This window comes from Pseudopodoces humilis, chromosome 1, assembly GCF_049639895.1.
Source record: "Pseudopodoces humilis isolate 2021_Gansu_Grassland_sample_001 chromosome 1, ASM4963989v1, whole genome shotgun sequence".
Lineage (NCBI taxonomy): Eukaryota > Metazoa > Chordata > Aves > Passeriformes > Paridae > Pseudopodoces > Pseudopodoces humilis.
The window spans coordinates 48,544,249-48,572,220 of record NC_142200.1 but is presented as its reverse complement, the minus strand read 5'-3'; the positions used below and the strand labels follow the sequence as shown (position 1 = coordinate 48,572,220).

The 27,972-nt window shown below is 39.5% G+C and overlaps 1 protein-coding gene across 6 annotated transcripts in view; it reads left to right on the top strand.

The window, feature by feature from the left end:
* The window catches only part of DLGAP1 (DLG associated protein 1), a 403,326-nt gene that overhangs the window by 304,394 nt on the left and 70,960 nt on the right, over nucleotides 1-27,972 (top strand). For all 6 annotated transcript variants that reach the window (XM_088054765.1, XM_088054779.1, XM_088054756.1 and 3 more), the window contains 2 exons: nucleotides 4,432-4,609; nucleotides 6,813-7,053. In XM_088054765.1, coding sequence (XP_087910891.1) covers nucleotides 4,432-4,609; nucleotides 6,813-7,053 — 419 coding nt within the window. The remainder of the gene's footprint in view (nucleotides 1-4,431; nucleotides 4,610-6,812; nucleotides 7,054-27,972) is intronic.

Below are 27,972 nucleotides of genomic sequence, written 5' to 3'. Positions count from 1 at the left end.
TGGGGTACCCATAACCTCCCTGGGCAACCTGTTGCAGTGTCTAACCACCCTTAAAGTGAAGAATTTCTTCCTAATACCTAACCTATTTTTTCTTTTTTTCAGTAGCTTTTGCTCCTTGTCCTTTCACTACAGTTCCTGATGAAGGGTCCCTCTCTGGCTTCCCTATAGCCTCCAGAGCAAAGCAATTGAGTCTAGCTCCTCTCACAAATGCCTACACCAACCAACTCCTTACTCTATAATAATCAAACAAATGAGGGACCAGAATGTGTTTTCATCTGAATTAAACCGTGTAAATCATGTTAATATTGTGTAAATACAAACACATCTCTAACAGCAAGTTAAAAATATTTCTCGACATGCATGTTGCAACAGTGGTAGGGTTATTAGAAGTGCATGTTTGAAATATTTTGATCTCTCTATTTGGATGAAAACAGGAGAATAGGCTTCAGTGTGTTTGAAATGTACAGAGCAGAAATCTCACTGCAGTATGCAAAGATTTCCTTTATACACCTATCTGATCTTCTGGTTCAGATGCTTCAGTAGAAAGTGTTTTCTAGTTAAATGAACATTCTCCCCCCTCTCAGAGCTTCTTATGGAATTTCTGTAGCATTTTGGCCTCTTTGGTGGGGTACCTTCATCTTCTCTGAGGCACAGTGTGGATCAGAGGCACTTGCCTTCCTCTGGCCAGGGGAGTATTTATTTACCTGCTGGGACTCAGCAGACTCCATTTGCACTCACCTCAGCTCAGGGCTGGCTTCTTCTCTTGTCAGTCCCCTTGGGGAACCCACAATGGCAATCCACAGAGCAGCAGAAACACAGAGCCCTCATCTCCTCCTGGTGTCTCTTGCTGTGGTTCTTGGGAGGCACATCCACTAGTGCTGCGCCCCCCACCCGTCAGTGTGACGCTGCTGTGGCTGTGCTCCCATCCTCTGAGGTGAGGCCTGGGACAAGGGCAGAAGTGTGGGGGAAAAGTGTGATGCAGCCAGCATGAGGACCTGGCACTTGTGAATGCAGCGCAGAAATGATGAAACGTGCTTGAAGAGCTTCTTTAAGAACCTGAATAATTCACATCTTACTTCTGCCAATTAATACATCCAATGCAGTGAGTGGAGCCAAAAGACCATTTTGTATTGGCCTAAGAGCTGTACCAAAGTCTCAGTCCCTGTCATGTTGTACTTACTGTGGAAATTACAATGGTACAAATAGAAATTTAGGTAATGCAGGATAAAAGATGGACTTGAACCCTTAAGTAAGAAAAAGGTCATTTCATTTACACATTACTAGTAAGAGGAACCCCAAGAAAATTAATTATACTTTCAGATCTTGCATATCATGCATAGTCAGATTTATTCCTAAGTGGCATATTATCAAAATTTCCAGTGGCATTTCAGCTGTTCATTAAACTTTACTGTGGGACATAGTGACAATTTATTACACAGCTATAAAAGCAGCAGTAATCATCATAAATGCAAGCCTTCAATGTTTCTTTCTCTATGTTTAAATCCTTTTTATTTTCCTTTTTTCCCCCACCATTACATCTAGTGAAACAGAGATTGTAGCAATCAATAAGCAAGGAGCCACCCCCTTCAACAGCAGCCAATTACCTCCTCTGGTTTATACAGGAGATGGGAGGTGAGCACAGATTAAGATAGGAAGCCCCCTGTAAAATACGGTTCTGGATTTGCATCAAACTGGCCAGTAAAACTGCCTAGTGAGGAACAAAAACAAAACCAAAAAAAAAGACAGCTGTGCTGAGAACCCACATCTGAAAAAAACAGGGGAACATCTACTTTTATGAGGAAAAAAGCAGAGTTTCAAGCAGAGTTGGGAAAATAATATGCAACACTAATGCATACAGAAAATTCATTTTTATACTCTTTGTGGAGGTTTTCCATGACACTTCCATGAGTATCTTACATGCTCTTTGCTCTGGCTGCCACAGCAAAATCCTTGTGCTGTGGACACTTGCATCTAGTTATATTGGTTCCACTCTTTAAAGGGCACATGCCTCAGCACTCGGAGATTTCTGTCTGGCAATATCTGTGTATTGAATCTTGTGATGTGCTGCACTCTTCTTGCAAACTCAGCTAATCAGTGGGCAGAAACAAGCCACAGGTCACGTATTTGATTAACTGGCAGCTAATCAAGCTTTTTTGAATTTTGCATGTCACATACTGGCAGCAAACTGTTCACATCATAATCATAAAATACATTTTGAACCAATCTAGAAAATGCATTTCAGGTGATGCTGATCAGTTTGCGGATCTGCAGTGTGGTGAAGTAGCTCACATGCATCAGAAAAATTATGTTTGTTGAATTATTCATTCTATTTTTTTTTAATCCAGTAACAGGCAATGCATTTTTTTTCTAAGGGTTACATGGTTAGTGTTAGTTACCACAATGCTGTAAACAAATAAACAGTTGACTTTTCACCACTTTTACTGCCTTTTTTTTAGTTGTTTGGAGCACCACTAATTCTGATGTCTAAAAACCTTCAGATTTTGTCATGTGGAATCAAGTGGTGTAAGGAGTCAAAGAGTATGGAAATGGCTGCTGTATCACACTGTACACACAGTGAAAATGGCAAGCAAAGGCTTTCTCTTCATCTTGTGACAGGAGTGTCAAGTAATTAACATAAGTTTATGTGTTTTTATTAGGCAGATAATTAGCAGTCAGAGAATATGGTATTGTAGAGACGGCCAAGATTTTATTACAGTATTGGACCATTCAGAAACAGACCCAGTTTCTGAACTACTTAGGTGAGCAATCCATTGTGTAATGGAATCATCCTCCCAAAATGCATTGACAATTATCAGAACTGTGCATGCCACTGGGAAATTGCTGATGCTAATTACCATCATTAAATACTTGAATACAAAATATCTGCAAATGCTTCAGGACTTAGACATAAAATGGCTTCTCTTCTTTCAGGTCAGCTGTACATGTATTTCTAAAGACTAGGAGACAAAGATTAAGCTTGCTTAATTAGGTTACAGATTTTTCTTTCATATACCTGTGAACATCTCTGTGAGATTTTTAAATGATTTTTTTTAATGAGATTTCCATTTTTAAATGGAAAATATAGTTAATATTTTAATTAGTGTGCTTTGTGATGCATGAAGAATATTTAAATATCAAAAAATATATTGAAGACTCACCCTTTTGATACTTTATTCATTGATGAGTTCTTTCAAAAGACATATCCCCCAAATTAATTGTATTTCATACAAGTGTATTTCACATGCTTTTTGTGACTCACACCTTTATAAGATGCCTCAGATTGTGAAGACAGCATTTAGCCAGCACATTCAGAGGATAAAACATCTCACAGGTGGAGGATTGTTTCTAGCTAACTCTTAGCATATATGGCAGGAATACAGCAGAAGTACAAATTCCCTGGGAAATTGCTGGGGCGGGGGGGTTGTTGTTTGGTTTTGATTACTTGTATGTCTCACCTGTCACTTGTATTGAAAAACTAGGCGAAGTTATTGCTTCAGAAGTACAACTGTGACTTTAAAAGTTACACAACTGTGACTTTTAAACTTCTAATCTAACATCATTGAGTAAAGCTACTTCACTAGCATACATTTTGTTAAGTCGTGGCTTAAGCCAGGTCTAAAATAAAATTTAAAGCATATCAAACCTTCTCAGGTGGCCTAGGCTGTTGGGATGATTTCCCAGGTTAAGGCATACTGTGAGTGCACTTTGCATGGTTTGTATGATCTGCCTGCCCTATTGGCCTGTACACCCAAATGAAAGGATATGGAAAACCCCATGAGAAACTGTCCCATTTCATGAGTACATACACAAGAACATGTCAGAGTCACATCACTAGCAGCATTTTGAGATGTGGATGTTCAGCTGATAAATTTAGGATCATCCAGCTGATCTAACTATTGGGCCTCTTTTTTCTTTACCTGACTCCCCAGCTGGTTTTGATGGTTGCTGCATTCATCTCTGTAAGGCCACAGGGCACAGAGCAGTTCTGCTGCTCATCTCAATGGCTCCTCTTGCTCTTTTAAAATCAAGTCATGAGGTCGTTTCAGTGTTGTCACTTCAAAAGTCCCACATAGTGGGGGTGGGGGGGGGGAGGTTGCTGGAGCTGGATGCTGTCATTTTCAGTACAGTGTAAAATCTTTCCGTTCTGCTGTCAGTAAAGAAAATTAAAGTGATTTTGTTATGCTTAGACATGGTTTTACAAAAACTGAAAAGAAAATCTTTTCCATCCTTTTCTCTTCCTTCCACCAAATAAAAGGGTGGGGTAATCCAAATAAAAGTACTGACATTGCCTTTATTATATAAATATACAAGGTCTGTGTCATGATTTGAACAAGTCATTCTGTTCCAGTGAAAAACATCTGGTTATTCTCATGGATTTGATGAAATATCTTTTTTCTTTCCTTTTCTTTTTTCCCCACCCAAAACTCCCAGGATATCCAGTGAACACTCGCCAAAGCTTCAGATCCGGAGCCACAGTTACCTGAGGGCAGTGAGCGAAGTCTCCATCAACAGGAGCCTGGACAGCCTGGACCCTGCAGGGCTGCTGACATCCCCCAAGTTCCGCTCCCGCAACGAAAGCTACATGAGAGCCATGAGCACCATCAGCCAGGTGGGTGACGTGCACCTGGGGCAGGCTGGAGAGCAGGTGTCATGCTGGACATTGATTGCAATAGGAGAAACTGGATTTTGCTTTAAGTGGTGCTCACCAGCACTGTCATTAAACAGGGTTCTTAAGAATCTTGGGCTTAGAACCTCCAATCAAAAATTTTTGAATGCCTCAAAAAAAAGTTTGTATGCTGAGTTGCTAAAGTAAAATTAGGCTGTTAATAATTTGTATTCCATAATTTTATTAGAGATTTTAGTTTCTTTATGCTATTTTGTGCATTCTTTGCCTTGTGTACTTCCAAACCTTTCACCTAAATAGTAGAAATACTACAGTATATGTATTAAGTGCAAAAATCTGTCTGTATTTTTGCCCTGAAATCCTGTAAGAGATCTTCATGTTCCTAAACAAGAAGAAAAATGAAGTCCACTGCGACAGATTCAGTTTATGTGTTTCAATGGTATAAAATAGCCTGTCCTTTCACTCAGCATGCTTGTACAGTTGAGTTCATAGGGAACAGATCTGAAAGAAGTGCAAAAGTGCCAGTACACCACAGGGCAGAGGGCCAGTAGTTCGTCTGCTACATCCTCTAGCTCCTTGGAGTGATTTTTGGCTTTTTAGCTTAAGTGGATTATTTGGGTAAATCACTTGGATGAAAGAACTTCCTTACACTAGTCCAGAAGTGCAGCAGGCAGGATTTGTGGTGCCAGATTCTGATCCCTTATTACTGGCATATCAAATCATTGCAATGTCAAAAAAAGTGTGTGACATCAGTGACACTAGGACTTCAGTTGTGGCCATAACAAATACATGTGCCATTCAATGTGGAGCTGTAGTTTGCCTTTCTGCAGTACGCTATATTTAGACACTTCAGAGTATTCACCTGTGTATTTTGTAGTGAGGCACTTTGCATAGGGCATGGGCTGATGCTCTGAAAGGAGGGTCAGGATGTCTCCAGGAGAAAAACAGCACAGAAATTCAGGTCTCAACTACATGAACATTAGGTCAGGTTACTTGTTTAGCTGCACACCTAACACACAAAGCTATCAGCCAAGGAGTGGTTATTCTTTGCCAAGGTGGACAATTTTTTTTTTGTTTTAAAAATGCATAAATTCAGAGATATTTTACTTGAGGATTGGATATTCTTTGCCATAGTAAGATTATTCTTTCTGTTGTACTACCTACTACTCTTCCAAGCTTTTTAAAATAGTTTTCCTTTGAAAAAATATGTGGTTTACTCTCTGAGATTTTTCAGATTTGTGTACAAAGACTCCACAAACATTTTTCTTGGTAACATTAATCCTGGAAGAGAATTTCAAATGTTTTTGTTTTTTTTTCTACCATCCTAATATACTCTTATCTTCTTCTGTTAACTTGGCCTTGTACATGTTTGAAAATTAACAAAATCCTCAAGTGATGGTTCCCATCTGCATGTTTCCTACCGTGATAATTATTGTGCTTTAATGCCAAGCTCAGGGCTCAATTCTCAGTTTAGAAACATGAGCATCCATTTCTAATTAAGCCAAGGTAAACGGTTTCCAGATTCTTAAGACCTGCAGGAAGTTTTTGAACATTCTTTGACCACCATGAGCACAAGTCTTTGTCACCACCTAGTGTCTGCTGCACAAAGGGTCTAAGGATTCCTTTGCATCTGCTCTCAGCCAGAAATTTAGTTCCACAAACATTTTTCCCTAGCAGCAAACCTGGTTCCCTTACCAACCTCCCCTTCCTGTGTTTGTTTCCCTTCAGCTTCCTAGCCACTCAGGTTTTTATCCCTGTGATTGCCTGTGGGTTGCATTGATAATGTACTAGAGTTAAGCTGACCCTTTTTGGTTTTTTCCTCACCCCACAATGAAAGAGTGATTTTTATTTTACATGTAGTGATCACAATGACCAAATATTCAACCTCTGCCATGGACCCCGGGTGACATAAAACAGAACCTGCTACGAAGGCTCCAGGCTTCCCACCAGTTTCAGAAGAGCCAAGAGCTCAAACTCTGCTGAATCTTTGCCCAACACCTGTCTCCCCTTTTTGTACATTGTTTTCTTCCCCTCACAATTGCTGCTACCCATTTACCTTTCATCATGTGCAAAGGGATCCTCTAACAGGTGTTGGCCATTGTGCTACTGTAGCTCGAGAGTGTTTGTATCAGGCAGTGTGGAATATCCGCATACGGGATGCGCTGACCTGCCTGGTGTCTGTCTGCAGGTGAGTGAGATGGAGGTGAACGGTCAGTTCGAATCCGTCTGCGAGTCCGTGTTCAGCGAACTGGAGTCTCAGGCGGTGGAAGCGCTGGATCTGCCTATGCCGGGCTGCTTCCGCATGAGGAGCCACAGCTATGTCAGAGCCATCGAGAAGGGCTGCTCCCAGGATGATGAGTGCATATCGCTGCGGTCCTCATCTCCCCCGCGTACAACCACCACGGTGAGGACCATCCAGAGCAGTACTGGTGAGTAACACAAACGGAAATCCAGAGGGGGGTTCAGAAAGGGAAGGTACTTGGAGTGCATTTCCATCAGACCAGGCTTTTCTCTGCCAGACGCCAAGCCATTAAGAGAGTCTGTGTTTCACCAGGGAGCTGGACAGACTAATCAGCCTCAAACCACACACAGAGAAAGATTGATGCAGTTGTGGTTCGTTCTGTGTCCAAGCTAATTTATTCTGAGCTGAAAGCACATAGAAGGGAAGTCCAAGGTCATGTCTCCTCTTGCTATCTTCCCCAAAAGAGCAATCACAATTTGGCAAGGCTGAGCAAGAAGGCTCTGGGTTAGCAGTTTTGCTGGCTGTGACCAGTGGAGGAGGATCTCTCTGATGGGGTCTTCTACAAAGTTGAAGTGATTGTATAAGTTACTGGATGTGGTTTTTACTGGCTCAAAGAGACTGTTCCAGCTCTCTAGGTCCCATCGAAGATGAGAGAATGAAGAAAGGAAGAAGCAGTCTGCAGGTCAAAACATGCATGTTCACATTTTGCTGTTACATTCTTTCTGCAGTTCAAACTATTCAAGACTTGCTAGAGGGAGAGGTTTCAGTGTAAACATGAGACTTCAAACCTTCCTTTTAATGTTTAAGGTTGCTTTTCTTTTGGAAATAACCATGATGAATTTCAGATTTTGTCACCAAAATAGTGCTTAAGGGGAAGTAAAACCAAATTCCAAATCTGCTTCTCTCATTCAGGAAAGCAAGAGGCAGGAGCCATTACATGTGTGTGCTCTTCTCTGTGGCAGGATGAGAGAGAGCCTCTTTCTTTTGACTTCTGTGCAACCGTTCCACTGTTTTACACAAGCTTCATTTACTATTTGTACACTGTTCATATACTAATCATATTCTTGACTAATACTGACTATTATATGTATTTCACTGTACCTACTACCTCTTCTGCTGTATTTTTCATTCTGTTTTCTGTAAACTTTTGTCCTTTTGTGTGTTATCTCACAGGTGCAGTTGTTTATTCCTTGTAAGTCTTTTTTAAAGCTGCTTGTCAATTGTTTTATGTCATCAAAGAACACTTTAAATCCTTTTACCAAAAATGTTCAGCTAAATTAAAGATTTTTCTAAAAGCATCAAGTTTAAGTACCATTGGAAATATATTGGCAACACATCACAAACATCAAAGCATTTTTAACAAATGCTGCAGAGCAGTTCTCATCTAAATCACTAAAGAAATAGTATTCACACGACAGCATTTCTGCTATAGAAATAGCCCTTGTGAGCACCCAAGGTTTGCACCAAACCACAAAGACAGGATTTGCATAAGGTGTGTGCTACTTCATTGTGTGGTATTAGTTTGTGTCAAACGCATTCTGAGGCAAAAACTGAAGGATGGGAGTTTTCAGGGGTCTTTCAGTGTGCACTCTCTGATCTTTGTCAGATCAGCTTGGGTTGATCCCAGAGAGGGTTTTCTGTTCTGTGAGAATGGCTTTGATAACATTTTTCCTTTATAAAAATAACTGTGATCATTAATACAGAAGAGAATAACTATTTTTTCATTATCCATATGTAAGAGGTTGTTCTTGTCACTTAGGAAAATGATGCCTGTGTCTGGGGATGATGGTGTATAAATGGAGATTGGCTGTGTGTGCCAGCCAAAAACACTGGAAAACGTGAAAGAGGAAAACTTTTACTGTAAACTATCTCTTGTTTATGGTCCCTTTTTTGTAATGCAACCATAGAGGCCTGATCTCTTCTCTGGGTAGCTGACTTTATTTTAAAAATCATGTGAACAAAACTGGGATATTGAAAAACATAATCCAGTGAGCATGTTTTGGGTTATTGCTTCTGTAGTCAGGCCATTAAAAACAGAGAGGAATGATTTGCAGTGCTCTCTTTGGACGTACATAGAAGCATTTAAAGATTGCTGTAGATGCCTATTTTATGAAGTGGGAATTTTACTGAGTTATCTTTTTCATTCTCTAATTCTTGGGCTCCAAGGGCCCATCCCTTCCACTGGTATCATTTCAGACAACTTTTCTCTTTTAGTACCTGACTTAGATACCACTATCTGTTTATTGACTACCTTGGTGTTGCCTGTGCCTAGCTCACAGCAGAGAAATATGAAAGGCAATGTTGATGGTTTCTATTAATATCTGCTCCAATAAAATGGGAAACGGCACAACAACTAGGCAGGCATGAAGAAAGGAGAACGGTATTTCAGGTTTATCTCCACTGAGGTTGCAAATGCTTTTGTGGGAGACATGGGAGCAGTTATGTTCTAAAAATGGTTTTAACGTCCCCAAATGAGAGAGCAGTCCTCCTGCCCCTAAAGCATCTCTGCCTATTCAACCAAGAGAGATTCCTTTCATCATCATCAGAAATTCCCTCAAGAACATGGCTTTTCATTTACTAATACCAAGCTGTGATCATACACTGATTTTGAAAATCTCTTTGACAGCTGAAAGTCCAGGAAAATTCCAGCTTGATGGTGGAAAAGACAGGAGAGCTGTCAGTTTACTGGATTCAAAATTGTTCCTCTAGAGCAATGATCCACAGCTTTCCAGGGCATCTGGATAAAGCAAGAACTATGGACAAAAATCACACTTTACCTGTTAGCCTTTGTTGTTGTGGTGGCAGCCTCAGGTTTTCATTTCCTTTTGCCACAGAGTGTTGGCGGTTTAGTTCTGCAATCAGGAATTGCACCTCTAGCTCAGTTCCCAAGGATGTGCCCGGTGTAACTACAAACCTGTGCACTGGCTATGGCACAGAACTCAGCTAAGGGTGGCTGCCCACATGGTGTCCTCTGCAGCCTGCACTGACCCTAGCACTGCTGTGGGAACATGGAGGCATGGCTGCAGCTGGATGAAACTGAGCCCAAGTGTAAAAATGGAGGTGGAGGCACAAACTTGATATCACCAAAGGGATGAAATGCTACACTATGAGTGGGGAGGCAAATCCTAACCTCACCAAAGTCTACCACCAAATTTCCTCCTAATATCCAACCTAAACCTTCCCTGGCACAGCTTAGGACTAATTAGGACCTCTCATCCTGTCGCTGTTTACCTGAGAGAAGAGGTCAATCCCCATGTGTGAGTCAACACATACAGGTAACGATGGCAACCACCAAACCACAGCTGAAATGCAAAGAGTAGAGTTGTTTCATTACCTCACCAACATTGCTGGTCAGCAGGGACACACTGGGACATTGTGCCCACATTGAGTCCACATTTGGCTCTGTTTGGCTTAGTTCATTCTAGTGAAAAGAGACACACAGAGGCATAGGCTCCATTAGGCTCAGCTCATCCTAGCACACAGTGATGAGGGGACCCACTGCCTGCCCCAGATATCAAAGGGCATTTCACACAGGCAATTCATCACAAGGCTGTACTTTTATATCTCACTTCCAGAAGGCTCAAGCATGTCTGTATGTTGTCTCTACACTGGAATTCTACTTCTCAAATCCAGCAGAGGATGAACACTAAGCATAATAAATGGACACTCCTTCCCACTATGACATTCTTAGCATTCTCAGCTGCAAGGTCACTTTGAGAAAAAACTATTCCCTCCTTGCCAAATCTTCCGGTTTTTGCCCTTTCCTCCCAACACCCCACCTGGCTACAAACTCCCTTTATCCTTGTTCTTAAATTAAGGGGTTTGGAATAAGGAAGAGAAAATGCAATCTTGACACTTTATATGGAATTATAAATAAGTTCTATGTCACAACTACATCATGCCTTGAAAGCTAGCTCCATTTACCCTCATATTTGCTATCTCAGTACCGGTGAGATGCCTACCCATGGAGGCATCCTGACCGTGGCCGTCCCTGAGAGCAGAGATGTGCAGGCTGGGAGGCAGAGCAGCTCTGAAGTGCTGACATATGTTATACACCATAGGGTGCACTAAAAATTAACACCCAGGTCATCTGATCTTTTCAGAGGAGTTTAATGAGCTGTGAGTTATTACATAATTTGATCCCAGGTTATTTCCAGATGCAGCTATTGTAGCTGAAGTGCTTCAGACAACAAATCCAGTCACTAAATAAGTAGCCTTTTAACAATTTTAAGTCAGTGAATCATTTCAACGAGCTTGAAAAATGCAGTTATTAAGAAACAATGAAATGTTAAAGTAGTCTAAAGAAAATCTTTCTCCCGCATTTTTTGTGTCTATGTTTCTAAACTTTCCCTATGTAGCCATGCATGATCCTTTGCTGTAGACAAACCTTATGACATTGTGAGGGCTCAGGCATGAGCACACATGCATAGAAATACATAACATAGTGTAATATACAAATATGTAATGACATCTCTAACAAGTAGTAACATCAGGAAAAACTCTGCACTAGATTGCAATTCAGCATCTATCCACTGTACAGTTTGGTGAAGGGAAATATCAGAGTTATCTACAGCAATGCCATCTGGTGATTCTCAGTAATATTACACTTCTGCTTAAAAGCAAAATGAATAAAAATCCCAAGGAAACTGTGCTGTGTAGCCAGCAGGATAGGGAAGGACAGAGAGTTACCACAGTGTATGTTAATTACAGTCTTTCAGCTGAGCAGATCATTTTCCTTCCATTCATTGGAACATCTGGTCAAGACAAGTCAGATATTTTGTGGAAAATCTCTAAGGGGCTGCCTAGCCAATTAAAAATAAATAAATAAATAAATAAATAAATATATAAAATGCAAAAGTCTAAAAACTGACTTGTGCCAGGCAGAATTAAAAAATAAAATCAAATCCTGTGGATTTGTATGCCAGAAGTCGTTTGGATTCTTCAGAGTTGTCCCTCCAGAGACTGCTCTGTTCCAAAGGAAACAAGGAATTAGGATTTCACATGTTATTTCCAGTTGAAGCTAAGGTTGGTTTCTGGATCTGTACCAAAATTAGGATATTTCCACAAAAGGTCTGAAGAAATATAACTACGTTAAGACCTTCATGCAGATGTTGAAACTTAAAATAAATCTGAAGATTGTAGAAAACAGTTTGAAAAAGAATTTATATGGTTCATTTCCTCTCTTTCCTTGAGTAATCCTAAAATGTGTTCTGCCTTTTGGATCTGCTATCAAATTGCTAAAGTCAGCACTTAAAAATGTTTTCCTTTTCTAATGAGGATCTGACCTTGGAAGAGAACATTGTTTCCAGTTTCAGAGGTGTCTGACTGTAGCTACTATGAGTTTCATCTCATCTATCCCAGTAGTCAGCTTGATGAATGTTAAGCTCCACATCACACCAAAAAACACCATTTTTATGAGGCCAGTGAAGGTTTTTAATGAGAAATTCAGAAAGGGTGGGAAAAGGATTTTGTTTTGTAGGGCATGGCCTAATTATTTTTTTCCGCATCTGAAAACATCATTTGGAGGAGTTTACAGCAGTATCCAAAGTTATAAATGTGTTTCAAACACAGGGAAAGAAGAGCCAGTATTACCCTTTGGTATTCCATCTTTGCTTACTATTCTTTTTCTTTATTTACTTGATACACGTTATGAACATTTGGGCTATGGCTCATAGTGAGGTAAGAATGTGAGAAAGATCTTAATTATTCAAAACCGTGAGCTTAAAATGTCTTGAAGGAACATGTTGTGTTTGTAAGCACTTTTGGAAACACAGAACAACTCTGCTAATTTGTTAAGACAGCACTTGTTTTGTTGACTTCTCCAGTTGTCCAAATAACTTGGACATCTCCAAGGTTGAAAATGGGTAAATCATACTCCTGACCCACCAACTCTGCCAATGCCCATACGTCTCTCATGCCGGGGAGTGCCACACTGGGCACACACCTGGGATGTAGCCTCACCAGGACTACACCTCCCTCAAACCTCCAGCTCTGCTTTGGCAAAGCCTGGCATACAGTCAGCAGTCCTCAGTGCAAGGATACACTGCTGTGTGCTGCTCGGCTTGCTGCTCTGTAAGACCCTGTTGGCCTTTTGAGATGCTAGGAGTAAGATGACCATCAGACCTGTGAACTGATAATCTCAAATGAAATGGGGAAAAAGCATTATTTTAGAGGAGAAAGAGAAGAGAAATCCCTATTGTTCTGTGCAAAGAACTTTTAAGTGCATTTCTTATCAAGTGGAGCACAAATAAAGAGGATGCAGGGATTAGTTACTTAAAAGGTAATGTTTAATTATTTGTTAATCTTGCATTAATTTCTTTACAGATATTAAAAAAAACTTACAGAAGCCCTTTGCACATATTTGTATGGAATTGCTTAAATTAATTTTTCCTTTAATTCTTTTGTTTTTATTATAATGCACGCACAAAAAATGATAATCATTTCAGATGTTCAGATTTACACAGTTCTCCCCGAAGGTGTACAGAGCATGTTTGGATTTGAACTCTGCTTTAGTTTCAGATTAGGTAGGTGTGTTATCAAATGCACCACTACTGGAGATTTTAGTAGAGATGTTCAGGACCCCAGTTTCACAGAGACCTCCCAGTGTGCCAATGCAGTGACAGAGTCCTGATCCCATGGTTGTGTACCCCACTCCTGCTGGTGTGCATGCTCCTGTGGAAGTGCCCTGATGGAGCCTGCAGCTATGCCTGTGTATTACAGCACCTTAATGTCCAGCACCTAGCTGAGAAAAAATTCCACTTGGTGTACCATAACAAATGTACAGGAAGTCATTACAAGCAAAACAGTAATTTAGAAGTTGTTCTGCTGACTGAGCGCTGCATGCCTCAAGTCTCATTAGCTGAGAATTAACATTTTTCTGAGCCCATAAACAAGCGTGAAACCTCAGTGATTTTTCCACAATCCAAGAAGCAGTGGCTTATGGCAAACAGTCTCTCCTGCTCACTGCTGCAAGGCAAGTCTGCCCTTTGCCAGCAGCTTGGGCTGGCTGGCAGGTCTGCCCCAGACAGGGGCTCAGGTCTGGTGTCCTAAGAGTGAACTCAGGTGCAGGGCAAGGCTGGCATGATTTCAGCAGCTCTGACTCAGCAGCCTGGTGAGTCTGTGGTTTTGGGGACAGAGTTACGTGACTTGAACACAGAGGTAGGAACCAACCTTCTTTGAAATATGCCTGGAATCACATCACAAGGAAGCAGGTTTCCCACAGCAGTTCCAGCTTGTAATTGCAAGCTAATGGATAGAGTATGCAGCAGGATATAAAATTAAATAAAATCACAGTCCTTTTCCATTTGTAAATTGTGAGGGAGCAATGTACCTTTTATCCCAAACTTTTGTTCTCAGGAACTGGTCACTACTTTAATTCTCAGAACTAAAAGAATTAGAGATGATACATCATTCTTTAGCTCAAGAGCAAATAATTACATTTTCACTTTATGGAAAAGTACAACAAAGACCAGAATCTTTCTTTGTTCCAGCTTATTTCCATTGCAATGTTTTTGTGATGGCAGTGACAGAAATGAGCTGAATCAGTAGCTGAAGACATGCCCCAATTTATATAATGAGATCACATTTTTAATAATAATTCCTGCCATTTTCCTAAAATAGACTAATGTGCTTTTAACTACAGTTGTCTTTTGGGAAGCAAGACTTGGGCCTCTATCCTGGAGAGGCTATGTTTAATTAATGCATCCAGTGTGTAAAAAAAACTTGGGCTTTTCTTTTTAGTTTGTGTAACTGTCCAATCTCCAACCATGTGCTGCCACTCACCTGCACTGAGTTCCACACCATTCCTTTAAGGCAAACCTCAATATTTTGGTTTTCCCCAGATAATACTTGTAAAGCTCTCTTGAACCATAGGATTTTACAGGAAGTTAGAGATGAGATACTTGGTGATGATGAGCTTTTTTAAGTGACTGAGTGATTTTTGATTTCAGTGTTTAATGAGTACAGCTCTACAGGGCCCCACTTGTAGTACAGCAATTTGTTTGGAAGCATTATATTTCATCATGTCAGTAATTCCCATTTTGGAGCTCAAATATGATGTATTAGGTACTGAATAGTGTAAATAATTGCACATTTTCATGCTTCCTAAATACGTGTTTATGAAACAGTCTAACAGTAATTGGCTCTTTGAAGCTATGGTAGACTATGGGGTGCGTACTTTAGTAAACACTTTTTGAAACAAACACTGCTTTGTTTCTTTAATAATATGACAGGCAAACCCAAAGGAAATGTGTCAGCAAAGAAAACTGCACATTAAAAAAATTGCAGAACCTCTGAAGTATACACAGAGATGTGATTTAGTCTTTTACACCAGTCTCAATGCACTGCTTCTTAAAATGCTCAATAAAAAGCACAGTGCAACTCCAATACTGGGATCTGGAAAACACCTAATGCTGTTTTGCAAAGAGGGATAGTCTCACTTCCATCAGAGTCTAACAGTCCCTTTTATCAATAGCACACTGCAGGCAGATGTTGGTAATCTGTTCTAATGCCACAACCTTTGTCTGGCCTCTTAAGAGGGAAATGGATGTGTTGGTCTTTGGAAATTGTTTTCCCTTACTGAATTTAGCTTTGGTCAGATGGGAGAGTGCTAAATTGCATCCCACTTAAAATGCAGTAAGCCGTCTGAGCAGAACAATTCCTAGTTGCTTTGATCAAGAATTTGAGCTAAGCTTTCAGAGGAGGGAAAAAAAAACCTAAAAACCAATAAATAATACCACAGAATCCTCTAATGTGGCAGATCTCTTTCCTGTTCTGTTGAGGAAAATGCCTTCTTTTTTTCTTTGCACAGTGAATATGATGTCCTGATAACCATTCTCTTTCCTGTAATAATTTTCAAATTAATTCTGTCTTTAGCTAAAGTAAAATGTAGATATGTATCCCCCTGGGAAGGTTTAGATGGAAGTCAGAATATTATAATAGGATAGCAAAACAAGTGCTGGCAGGCTATTTCTGTTTTGAAAGTTTTTCTCTCAATTTATTTTCATTTTCTTCTGAACTTCACAAAGAATCAAATAAAATTATGTAGATCTGTGGCAGAAAAAAATCAGGGTCTACTATAACAAAATAAGCTATGAATAAAACCCAACTCCTCCATGAGCCTCAATTTGACTGCCTCAGGAAGTCCTGAGAAAACCTGCTGGTTTCCATTTTGCATGAAGGGTGATTTGCACCCAAGTGACAGAACGTGTTGTCACCTGGTGTCATGGCCTTACGCTGCCTTATCTCACATAGCCCCCTGAATGCTCATGTGACATTTCACCATTTGCCTCTTTTATTTAAAAAGGGGGAAGCAAAAGAAGAAGGGTTCCAGAGAGATGGAGGAAGGGTGAAGGGAAGTATTGCATGTGTTGGAAGGTCTGATAGTGGGGTTGTCAAGGCTGTATGCTCTGATGTAGGTGAAGTCAGTTACTGTCTTGTTACATACTTCCAAGGAAGCTTGTCTTGCCCTATTTGGGATGTGGCTATGGGGGAGTTAGATCATTTTAGAAGTTAGATTAATGCACAGCTAAGACCAAAATGCTTATTCTCCTTTCAGAAAAAAAAAAATAAAAAATAAAGAGAGATAAGGACAAGGAGTTGTGAGTTAAGATTTCCAGTACCAGCACCAACATTCTGTCTTCCTAAATATTCCTCTACGACTTTGCCCACAGCCAAAAAGCTGCATCATGTTCACCCAGATGTGCACAGTATCCTTTTGTGTAAATAGGCAGTTGTATTTAACCTCACATGAGCTACCTGCAGGGTTAATGCTTAAACAGGCACACCTTGTCTACACAGACTGCAGCCTGCAGCACATCAGCATCTGTTCCGGTGTCACATTCTTCCACAGATTGCACTTGGCATTATGAGTAAGAACTCCGTCCCATAATCTGATTTATGTTGCTAGTTGTCCCCTTTTCTTGGACTTCAAATATGTGCTGAAGTCCTGAGAGCCTTTTTCTATTTCTGGCAGTGCTTACTGAGAACGTAAGTTCTTATGATCTCTGCTTACTGCTACTTTAGCTGAGAAGACTTTCACTGAGTTCGAAGGCTGGTCTTCTGTGAGTTTGGGTGGCACAATCGAGGAGTACCTGTATCATGAATACCCTTGAGTGAAGGGGTACTGAACCTGAAAACGTGGGTGGTCATTTTTTTTTTTATTTATACAATAGCCCACCCTACTGGTGACATGCACCACTGGAGAAAACGTGTATCTGTAAATAAATAGCCACTAAAGCAGTTAAAGTTTTACTCTTAACACTTCTTTTTTTCCTAATTCAACATACCTGCTTTCATTGAAGGGCAAAGAGTATGATGGTTAAGTTAAAGAAGGTGAGAAGTGACAAAAGAGGAAGAAGAAGGACAAAGGATAAAACCAGTTTTTAAGTAGAAAAGTAGGTCCAGAAGGGTTTCATAAAACAGAATTATGGCCTGCACTTCAAAAATCATTTATTATGTAGAATCAATAACACCTTTCCCTGTGTGAATAGTTGATGGTGAGAAGCAGATGCATGGAGCTTTCAACCTGAATTTTTCCAAAATACTTTGTCTTCTCCTTATTCCTTCATCGTGTATGAATTGATGTGTAGACTACATGGAGATGATATGCTGTCTAGCACATTTTATTGATGCTGTTTGAGCTCACAGTGTAGTCAGCTTTTGACATTTATTTTAGAACATATTTTCTGGTTGTGATGAGAATCCAGTTTTCCTGCAGGCAGGAGATATAGAGGGATATGAAATGGTCGTCAAGTTAATGGTGTCCAGGATCCCTTTATTGCCTTCAAAGGGCTGGCAAAACTAGTGAATGGAAAATAATGAACATGACAGATAAGTAGGCACTGGATAGAAAGCTTGAATAGCTTTGGGAATTTTTGAGACCACAGCAGCAGTGTTGGAATTTCATCAAATGAAGAGGAATACTTTCCCTCATCTGTTCTGCAGATGCATTTCTTAATATTTTAAGTACAATATTGCAGACCAGAGCAGTCTGTTAAGCTACAAAGCTGAGACATGTCTTTCTTTTCCTGCAAAATTTGCTCACTGAGGGTCTAGTTGTGTAAGGTGATGTATCCTCAGCTGCCACCATCATAGAATCAATTAATAATTTCTGTATCCAGGTGCCACAGAAACATCCAGCTCCTCTATTTCACTGTTGGTACCTTTACAACCAGAGGAGTCTGGGGCAGGAGCATGAATCTGTTGGAATCCAGTGTAGGATATTTTTTTTAGAAGATAAGAATGTAAGCTTTTCTAGTCCTTTTGCTGTTGAAATCTTAAACTGGGCAACAAGATTCTAAGGCATAATACAGACATGGCTTACAAAACAATTTCCAGGGAATCTTTTCAGATCTTGGGGCTGGGCTTTTTTTTCATTTTGCTGCCAAAAAAAATAGCTCCTGAGAAATGTCAGTGAGTTAAATATTTACGCTTCCCCTAACCTGTAGTAGCAGGCAAATTTTCAACACAATAAGAATTGATTTTTTTTTACCCAGTGTCAGGACTGTTTCTGTCACATCCATATGTGTGCTAAAGAATGATTGAAAGAAGACCTCCCACTGCAAACCAGCATGACTCCATTAAAGGGGTTGTCTCTATTTGCACTGCAATCATGTGCACTTCTCCCAGACCATTTGTTGTCTCCCTCTCTGCACATTAAGTTTGGTACATGCATGTCTTTCAAAGAACTGGCAAAAAACTAACTTTGCCAGCTACTGCTGATGTGCAGAGGAAGCCTGACTCCATCTTCAGGTAACTGCCTCTCCAGCAGGCATGGAAAAGTGTCAGGAACTCTTTTAGGGTGACATTCTGGCCAATGCCTATGCAGATGCACAAGAACAAAGTAGTTTTTACTGAAGTCAAAAACTATGCAATTGAAATTGTCAATTACCATCACTAATTTCCAAAAAAAACCCAGTATAGTTGTCAAACAACATTGGTGGTAATTGGGAATATGTGGCATTAATCATGGGTACAGGATTAGGAATACCCACCTGATCTAGGCTTCCTTTTTCTCACTTTCAACATGACATTAACTAATTTGGAGCCTGAGGCATTGTCAGCTTCTGACACTGAAATATCAGACACTGTATCAGCATCATCTGGCATCAACTTTTACATCAAATTTTATTCTCCTGAAAAGTCTATTACTACTATTTTTATATTATTATTATTATTATTATTATTATTATTATTATTATTATTATTATTATTATTATTAATAATAATAATAATAATAATAATAATAATAATAATAATAATAATAATAATAATAATAATAATAATAATAATAATAATAATAATGGAGCATGACAATATGCTTCTTAGGAGAAAGAAAAAAGCCCAGGGAAATTATTAATTCAAGCTGTCAGCAATATCTAGCTCATTCATATTGTTATGAAAAACATTTCACTTGTAAAATAAGACTGGTGCATGTTTGATTTTTGATAAAGTGTCAGGAACAAGTTGGTATCTTTCTGCTGGGGCAGTTTGAAGAAATTTTGCAAAATCCAAATTAGCATACGTCTTCCTGAAATTTCAGTAAGTTACAAAATGATGGCTTTTCATCAAAAAAAGGAAAGTGTTGCATTTCTCAGATTAAATGAAAATAAGTTCACATTGCAAAAGTGGTAATGTCATTAAATAATTTTATAGAACAAGGCCTGGTGTGCTGCTGATGCACATCATCTGGTAGTCAGCTCTCCAGTTATACTTTAACTGCTTTGCTGATACTCATCAGTTTGTCTGCTTAAAATGTGGTTTTTATAAAAGACTTTTTATTTCATACACTTTGATTAATCTTTACTCTCACTGCAGAGTTCTTATTTAACTCCATTGAATTAATATTTTAATACTTGTTGAAGGCAACTGACATGTCTTCTCCTGGAGTTGTATTTACACTGATTTTTCTGGTGCAGTCCCTGACACCTTCCCACAATAATCAAGACTGAGCTGTTTGCCATGCTTCACAGAAGTGGTTACTTAATGAAGATTTGTTTGGGGACAGACTGAAGCTAATGGCATGGCTCATTTCCTCAGTAAAAACTTCTGTTTAGTAAACTGGATCAGATGACCTCATGACACTTATGTCAGTCACCATTTTTCCTAGGACATTTATTCTGATTTTTACAGATAATGGCTCTCCAACCATTCTTTAATACTGTTTTGAAAAGTAATGATATGTCCATAATTAATCTAATTTCATTGATTTTTGTCTTTCGTGTTTTGCTGCCTATGGAAAATGTAGATCTTTTAGTTTGTCAGGCAGCAACACCCCACCAGAAGTCAGACTACAGAGTCTTCAGACAGTATTCAGATGCCCATCATTTATATAGTCATATATTATATCTGCTAAAAGCATTATTGCGTAATGTTACTGGTGTGCAACATTCCCCACTGTGCACATGAATATTAATCACCCATGGCTGTAACATTCAATCCCTCTAAATTTTGCCTATATTTTAATCTTTTTGTTTCTCCCAGTTGCACCCTTCTGGTTAGCTCAGAGAAGAACTCTCTTTAAATTCCCAGTCCAGTGTGTTGATGGACAAACAGGGCAGCTCCAGCAGACAAGTGTCATTCCTGTCTGAGGAAAGGGAATGGGTTACAAGCAGGAAGTTAAGAGGAGATGACAGCGTTTCAGCTCTGGCAACTCAAGAGATTTTTCTGGGTTCCTGCAAGGAATTCAAATTGCCCTTTTTCTTTTTTCCTTTTTGTGTTTTAATTAGTAGAATTTTAGTAAGGCCATCTCAGCAGACCAGATATGGTGGCTTGTAGAAATACAGCAGCTAAGGTCACCCACCCAGTCATGAATTATGAAACCATCATGTTTGCAACTTCTGAAATGGAAAAAATGGGGATAACTAGCGCAGTCTGTGTTTAAAGAAAATCATTGCTAATCTATAAGCATACAATACCAGTGCTTTTTTTTCCTAGTTCTTTATTCTGTATATAATTATCTTTCAGACAAGCTGTCCTTTTTCACAGCTTCTTTCTTTTGTTTCCTTTTCCTCTGATTCTGTTTCATGTTGCTAGTTTGAATAATTATGTAACTGTTTCTGATTTTTGGAAGGGAGAAGCACAGAGATAGATTCCATTTGTGTAGCTGGGCTCACAGTCCCTCCATTACCAAACTCATCTGTTGGCCCATGGGCCAGCAGTGCCCATCTCCCACCATTTTGTTGTTGCTGTTTCACTGCTCTCAGTAGCATCAAGAGCAATCCCCCACTTCTCGTTAAGCTAGATATCCTACTCCCTGTCGTGGTAATGCATCTTCTGTATATTTTCTGAATTCTTATTTCATCTTATTAGCACCACTTCCACTTGCATAAGGCAGCAATGAGAACGCTCCAAGCCATGTGTTCCTCACACAAACAGGAATCTGCAATCACAGAAGTTCTGTTGTGTTAGTAAAAACCTGATAATTTGAGTCACAACAATGTGAGGAGGCAGAGTTCAGGTCAGGCTGGCAATGAACCATTACAAAGATGTTGCCTTACCAGAACAGCATTTGACATGAGGCTATTTTGCATTATATGTGTGAAATTCAGTGATTTTACTTCTTAAAATGAAATTTTCTGTTAAACAAAAGTTAGCTGGCTATTGGAGATGTGCTGGTAAGGCAATCCCAGTACCCCTTTCCACTGTCTAACCTTTAGGGGGAAAAAATTACCAGCTTTATAGAACTTGGTCAGCCGCATCTCCTTTTTTTTAAAATGATCTTTGTTTTACATGGGCTAGATTGAAAAAGCAGATTATGCAAGAATGTTTCTTCTGGCCACTTGAGGAATTTAACAGCAGAATAATAACTAATTCCCCATCCTGTATATAATTATGGCAAATTCTGCTGAGAGGATCAGTTTTCTCCAGTCTCCATTCTCCCTTTATCTAATCATATTCAGCAGGAAGCTTTGCCAGTAATCTGGCTGGCTCAGTTCCACTTCATGATGGTTCTTTTACAAAAATCTCTTCTTGAACAAGTTGTTACAAATACAGTACAATTACAGTATATTGTGTACTTCCAACTTACGGATTTTAAAATGTAACATTTATGGCAAAAGCAAGGCCTGTGGTTCATTCAGATGCATGAACTGTGTGGCACAGGGTCAAGTTTTTTAATAATTGCATTTGCACATGTTGATTTATCTCATGCTTTCAGGGAGCCCTCCTTTCACTCACGGGTCTGAATTAGTCATAAGGATCTGCTCCAGCACAAGATACATAACTGTTAACTAGGTTTGAAATACAATTCCTTTTACAAGAATTAGGTTGATAAAAACAGCAGTATCTTGAATTAAGTGTAGTTCTGATATCTGAAAAGTTATGAACTAATCCCCTTTTTCTTTCAATGTACCCTAACTGATATGTAAAAAACTCTTACTGCACACTGAAGGCAAAACTCTTTCCATAGCCAAAATGAATTTTGCCCTGAAATAAATATATCCTAGGTAATCCTCTTTGTATATCAGAAGTAAGCCCGTTCATCTCACATTTTTTGAAGCTGAGCAGCTGAGGATATCTGTGAAATCACAACAAAATCATGCAGGTATGCTTAGTGCTAGTTCCTCCATGGCCTGAGTGCCTGCCAGGCTGCCATGTGTGACTGTGCCATGCTGGAGCTGGCAGCAGACAAGGCACAGCTCTGGATTTCACAGCTGCAGACAGTGCTGAGAACAGACAGTTCTGAGGAGTGAAGTTCAGCTGAGTATGAACTGCAGCACGGCGTGAACTGAGCCGGGATGCCCTTTGTCTTTCTTGGAAGTCATGTAACTGCCTTGATACCATCATCCCTCTCATGTGAGAAAATGAAAACTGTTCTCACAATGTTTAGAAAAACAGGAATAATGGAATGCTTGGAAAGTCACAACGAGCCAGCGCTGTTGAAAGTGAAACAGCGGACATTATCGGCTGCAGCTCCTGCTTCCAAGGAGACTGACATCTGATCCTGGAAGCAAGGAATGTGAAATGACATTTTTGGTTTGGAAGGCTACTAAAATACTTCAACAGGTGCTGTACTTGAAATGTGCCTGTTCTAGTGAAGAGGTTTACAAATTTGCTATTAACAATGCTTATTTTCTTGAAAGCTGTTGTTGTGCATCAGTTCTGTGAATTTTTAATTTGTCAGCTTTATTCAGTCTTGAAAGATTTCTAAGATTTTCCTGTCTACATTCCTTGCATCAACAACTTGCACTACTTCCACTCCTAATTTAGTGCACAAATTGGTCCCAGGCAGTATGAATCCACATTTCCCTGAAGGATACCTGCTTGTGCTTTTGACAAAGGATCACGTCAAACTGGAAATGGATAAATGAGAACTTTCTTGGAAGTAACTGCAAATGTGGGTCACAGCTTTCCAGCAGACCAGTGATGAAAATGAGATGTGGCTGCTTCCTCCTCTGACCCAATTGTTCTTCATTACCATCAGCAATAAGCCCTACTGAGCAGTGCTGCAGCTCTCTGGCCTTTTAAATTCACACAGAGATCACTTTTGTGAGACCTGAGAGCAGCTGGTTTTACTTATGTATGTATGATCATGTTGGAACAAAGGGAATAATTTAAAGCAAATAGCTAATAATTTCTTCCAGAGATCTTCACATAATGTATGGATGCCTGATTCCCTTAGAGTCCTGTTTGTAGCAAGCATTCCTTCCTAGTAAAGAGACTACAGCAGAATGTAAGCTCTTGCTGTCTTTCATGGTCATCTTTAAAAAAGAAAGATAATGCATAACATGTTCAAAGATATTTTTCTTCCCAAAACAAAAGCTTTCTCACTTGCTGAAGGGAAAAAAAGCAAACTCTTAAGTACCAGACCATGGTGATGTTCTTTGTTTTAAAAAAAAAAAAACTGGAAAACAGATGTTTAACTCTAGGGCCAAGTGTTTGCCTAAGCAAACTTTCTTGGGGAGCTGCAAGAGCAAATATCAGGAAGACAAAGTAGTCACCCCATAAGATACCTATAAACTGCTTATAGACTCTTGAGATAGACAAGGAGACAGAATGGCATTTTTGTAAGCCTGGGGCTAAAAATTAGGATGGTAGTGACAGACAAGGCAAGAAGACTTAGGTGGCAAGTCACAGCAGGAAGAGTGTTAAACTGTGATCTCTAAGAGGACCCACCATGATCACAGGGAGATTCAGCTGGGACCAGCTGCAAGAGAACCTCAAGTCTGCTATATTTTGAGGTAGATAATTTTCATCCTATTCCATATAGTGAGTTCCCCAAAAAGACCAAGAAGAGCTTTTAAACCTGAAAAGATAAATTTTACTTTACTTTTACCTGAAGCAGTCAGTTTTTAAAATACAGGAAATTCAAAGTGACTCAACAAGATGGCATAGGAATTAATAAGACTAGAGAACATTTTGATGGAGAAGCTGTGAGTGAAAATTGCCCAGGAAGGCAGACAAAAGCTGCCCTGTGAAGCTGGATTGTTCCCTGCATTTGACAAAAAGCTCCTGTGTGGTGTTAAATAAGCAATTTCCTGCAGGAAAATCAGAGTGACACAGAATCACAGACTGTGTTGGAAGAGACCTTTAAATATCAGCCAGTTCCAACCCCCCTGCCATGGGCAGGAGCATGTCTGTCTGCTTTGAACTTGTTTCACAGGTCTCTGGCTGGAGATGCTTATTTGGTTGGTTAATTGCTGAGGTAGAACTGAAGTCACAAGGGAGCTCTCCTTTGCATGTAGCAGGTGATCACCTCCTACACCCAATCTCTACTGAATTAGTAGCCATTTTGTGAAGAAATAGCCAATTGAGCTGACTTAAGGCTTATAAAGGCTGTGGGTTTTTTAACAATTTGAATACAGGGCATATATTGAGAGCATTCTCAAGGAAAGCTTATGTATTATGTGCAGGTAGATGGCTATATTGATGATACATAAAAATATGTAATATAGACTTCATAACTCATTTTCTGTCCTCTGATTTCTCCCCAACTTCAATTTAGTTTAAATTTTAGCTTATGCCTCTCTGTGTGTGGTTTTCTCTGGGATCTCCAATGTTTGGATTCTGTAACAGTTTGTGTTAATAATGAAGCTAAGTCATTTCCACCATCATATGGAGTTTGTTTATAGGCAGAAGATGCAAATGCAGCTATGTACTGCTGGGAATCCTGTAGTACCTGACTAGCTCTCAGAGAGGTACCTCAGTTTTTCCAGTATCCAGTGTTGGCACATGTAGAGCACTTTTGCATGCTCTCTGTGCAGCAATACAACCAATCATCCTAATAAAATCTCATATATAAAAAAGCTATTATTAAAAAAAAATGCAGAGACTGAAAAAGGCTGGAATAAAGTTGATCCCATAAACTGTTACCATTTTTGCGTTGAGTTGCCAGCCTTATCACGCACAAATTCACTGGAACACAGTGTAAACAAGGTTAAAAGTCAAGTATTTTGGGAAAGGTAGAAGTAGTGACAAGTAATGTTTAAAAGAAAGGCTCAAACTTTGGTGTTTCAAACATGTTTGCCATTTCAAAGAGCTTCCAGCTTTAGCTTTAATACCCTCCCAAAATACTTCCTCTTTAAATTGGCTCTACCCCCAGAAATAATTTCCTTCTTGAAACTGAAAACAGCAGTGACAGCTCTTCTGCATGTTAAGACGTCACTGCTTAAAATCTGGTATCGCATATCCCTGCAGACTCAGAAACTGGAGCTTTATATTGCTGCAGAAGGTTGGTCTCCAGCTGCCTAATTGTTCTGTGCAGCTGCTTCTTTCAAATCCTGTAAGAGCCTGATGTGTCAAAGTTGAAATTATCAATTTCTGCCATGAAAAGCTTGCGTAAGTCTTAGATAGATATATATATATATATATATATATTTGGTTTTATGATTTCAAAGCTTAATCCATAGAGAGTTGAGCATGTAGCAACTGTACAAGAAATTCTTTGAAAACTGGAATTCAGTTTTTTTGGCTTTTTTTATGTTGTTATGTGTCTTCATTCAGGAAAGATGCAGTTTCAGAAGACTTGAACCAGTGAAAACTTACACACCCTGACATTCACTGAGTGCCTTTTGATAGTATAGTGTAATACAATACAGTGTTGGCTACAAAATACATTTCTTGCACAGCTGTCCTTTGCATTCAGTTACTTGATTTCAGTAATAATGAAAAATAGCCTGTCCAAAGTAGTGTTTCATAACACACTGTAAACAATATAATTTGATCTCAACAGCATTAGGATGGTCAATTAAGCAGAAAGTCGAGCCACCAGCCACCTGTTAAATCCCTTCACTGTTCCTCCATCATCAAGAAAGCTTGCCCTGTTCTCAAGCTCTCCCAGGGTGTTTTAGAGAAGATGAAAAGCCCAGAAGGTCACCCCAAGGGACTTCTGGGAGCAGAAGGAGACAGGAAGGCTTGGAGCCCTCGGTCCTGGGGCAAGCCCCACTAGAGCCAACCAGCTGCCAACAACAGAGTCAGTGCTACTGCATTTAATACCTGCTGCAGTTGTTGAATTTTGACAGATCTGACACCACTAATCATATACTTGGTGTTGAAAGCTTAGGATTTGACATAGTGATAGACCTGCATATCTTAACTGAAGGTTTTAACGCTACTTTGAAATGGAAAGGAAAACAGCCTCATGGAGGAGGAAAAGGCCAAGGTACCCAATACCTTCTTTGTCTCAACTTTTGTAAGATCAGTTTTTCTCCAGGTACCCAGCCCCTGAGCTGGAAGACTGGAACAGGGAGCAGAGTGAAGCCCCTATAGTCCAAGGGGAAATGGGCAGTGACCTCCTGCACCACTTAGACACACACAGGTCCATGGCTGGCTGGGATCACCCAAGAGTGCTGAGGGAGATGGTGGAAGTGCTCACCAAGCCACTTTCCATCTTTTATCAGGAGTGCTGGCTGGTACTCAAGCACTTACGGTATCACGGAGTTCTACTTTTGATGTTCTGTTGGTTCTTTTTAACATTCTTCCACATTTTGATCAGGACAGAAAGGTGTAGCACCATGCAGGTAAGCGTGTCAGCGTGCAAAATCTAATAGTTTTACAGTCACTTTTAAAATTCTGTCTTTTTGGTCTTATCCTCTTACATAATGTACAGAGGGATCCTCAGGTCAAAAAAAGCACTGACACATCCATAGCAAATAGCAAGGTTCATACATCTTGCTGCATGTTATCCATGCTGTATTCCGGATTCACTTAATTGCTTCTAAAGTTGGGGTTTTTTTAGAACAAAATTTAGGATGACCTTGAGTTTATTTTTGAAAGAATAACTACATCAGTGCCTATTTCTGCAACCTAAGCAAATGAAATTAGACGAAAAATCACGTGGGAGTTTAAGCCTTCATATTGATTTAGAAATACCTAGAACATAAGTTGAGTTGGAAATTCTGTGTTTCAGCCATAAATGTAAATGTGGGATTAATTTTGATTGAAAGGAAACTTGCCAAAGGCCACAAGTAACATTGTTTTGAATTATAATCAGGTACTTGCTGCTGTGAAGTTTTGCTGAGATTAGGAATGAAAAAGTTAAAGGGACAAAGTTTCCAAAGCATTTCTCTTCTGTGTCAGTGGAATGAATCCTAAAAATCCACCTCAGAGAAGAGGTAAACAGCTGATGTCTATGACTCAAAAAAGGGAGTCAGACCTTTGCCTGATATATAGACATACACTTTTATAGGGCAATATAGTTAAACTATTTTATAAGCAACCAATAAATTGCTGTAACTTGTAAGGTTTGTCATCCATCTTCTTCTATTGACTGCTTAAAAAAATAATAAGCCAATTATCCTTGTCATGTGTTATTTTAAACTGTGACTCATGACTTCTGCTGACATTAATTTTAATATTTTAAAGAGATTTTTTTTCTTCTTCTGTGATTAGTTCTACTATTATGCTATTTGTGTCCTCTGTGAATTCTCCAGGTGGGAAGAGTTCTCCTTTTTTTAATACAGAGAGATAATTAAAAAGGACTTTGTAATTTCCTTTTTCATGTATCACTAGCTGTTTTAGAATTCACTTAACTACGAAAGTTTACTAGTTACATAATCCTGTTCTTATCTATGCAGCCACTCTTCTGTAAAGTGAAAATCTCAGACTCTACCCATACATGCATCAAAAAGTACTTGTACTTGTGATAGTATTAACTTTCAAAAATTGT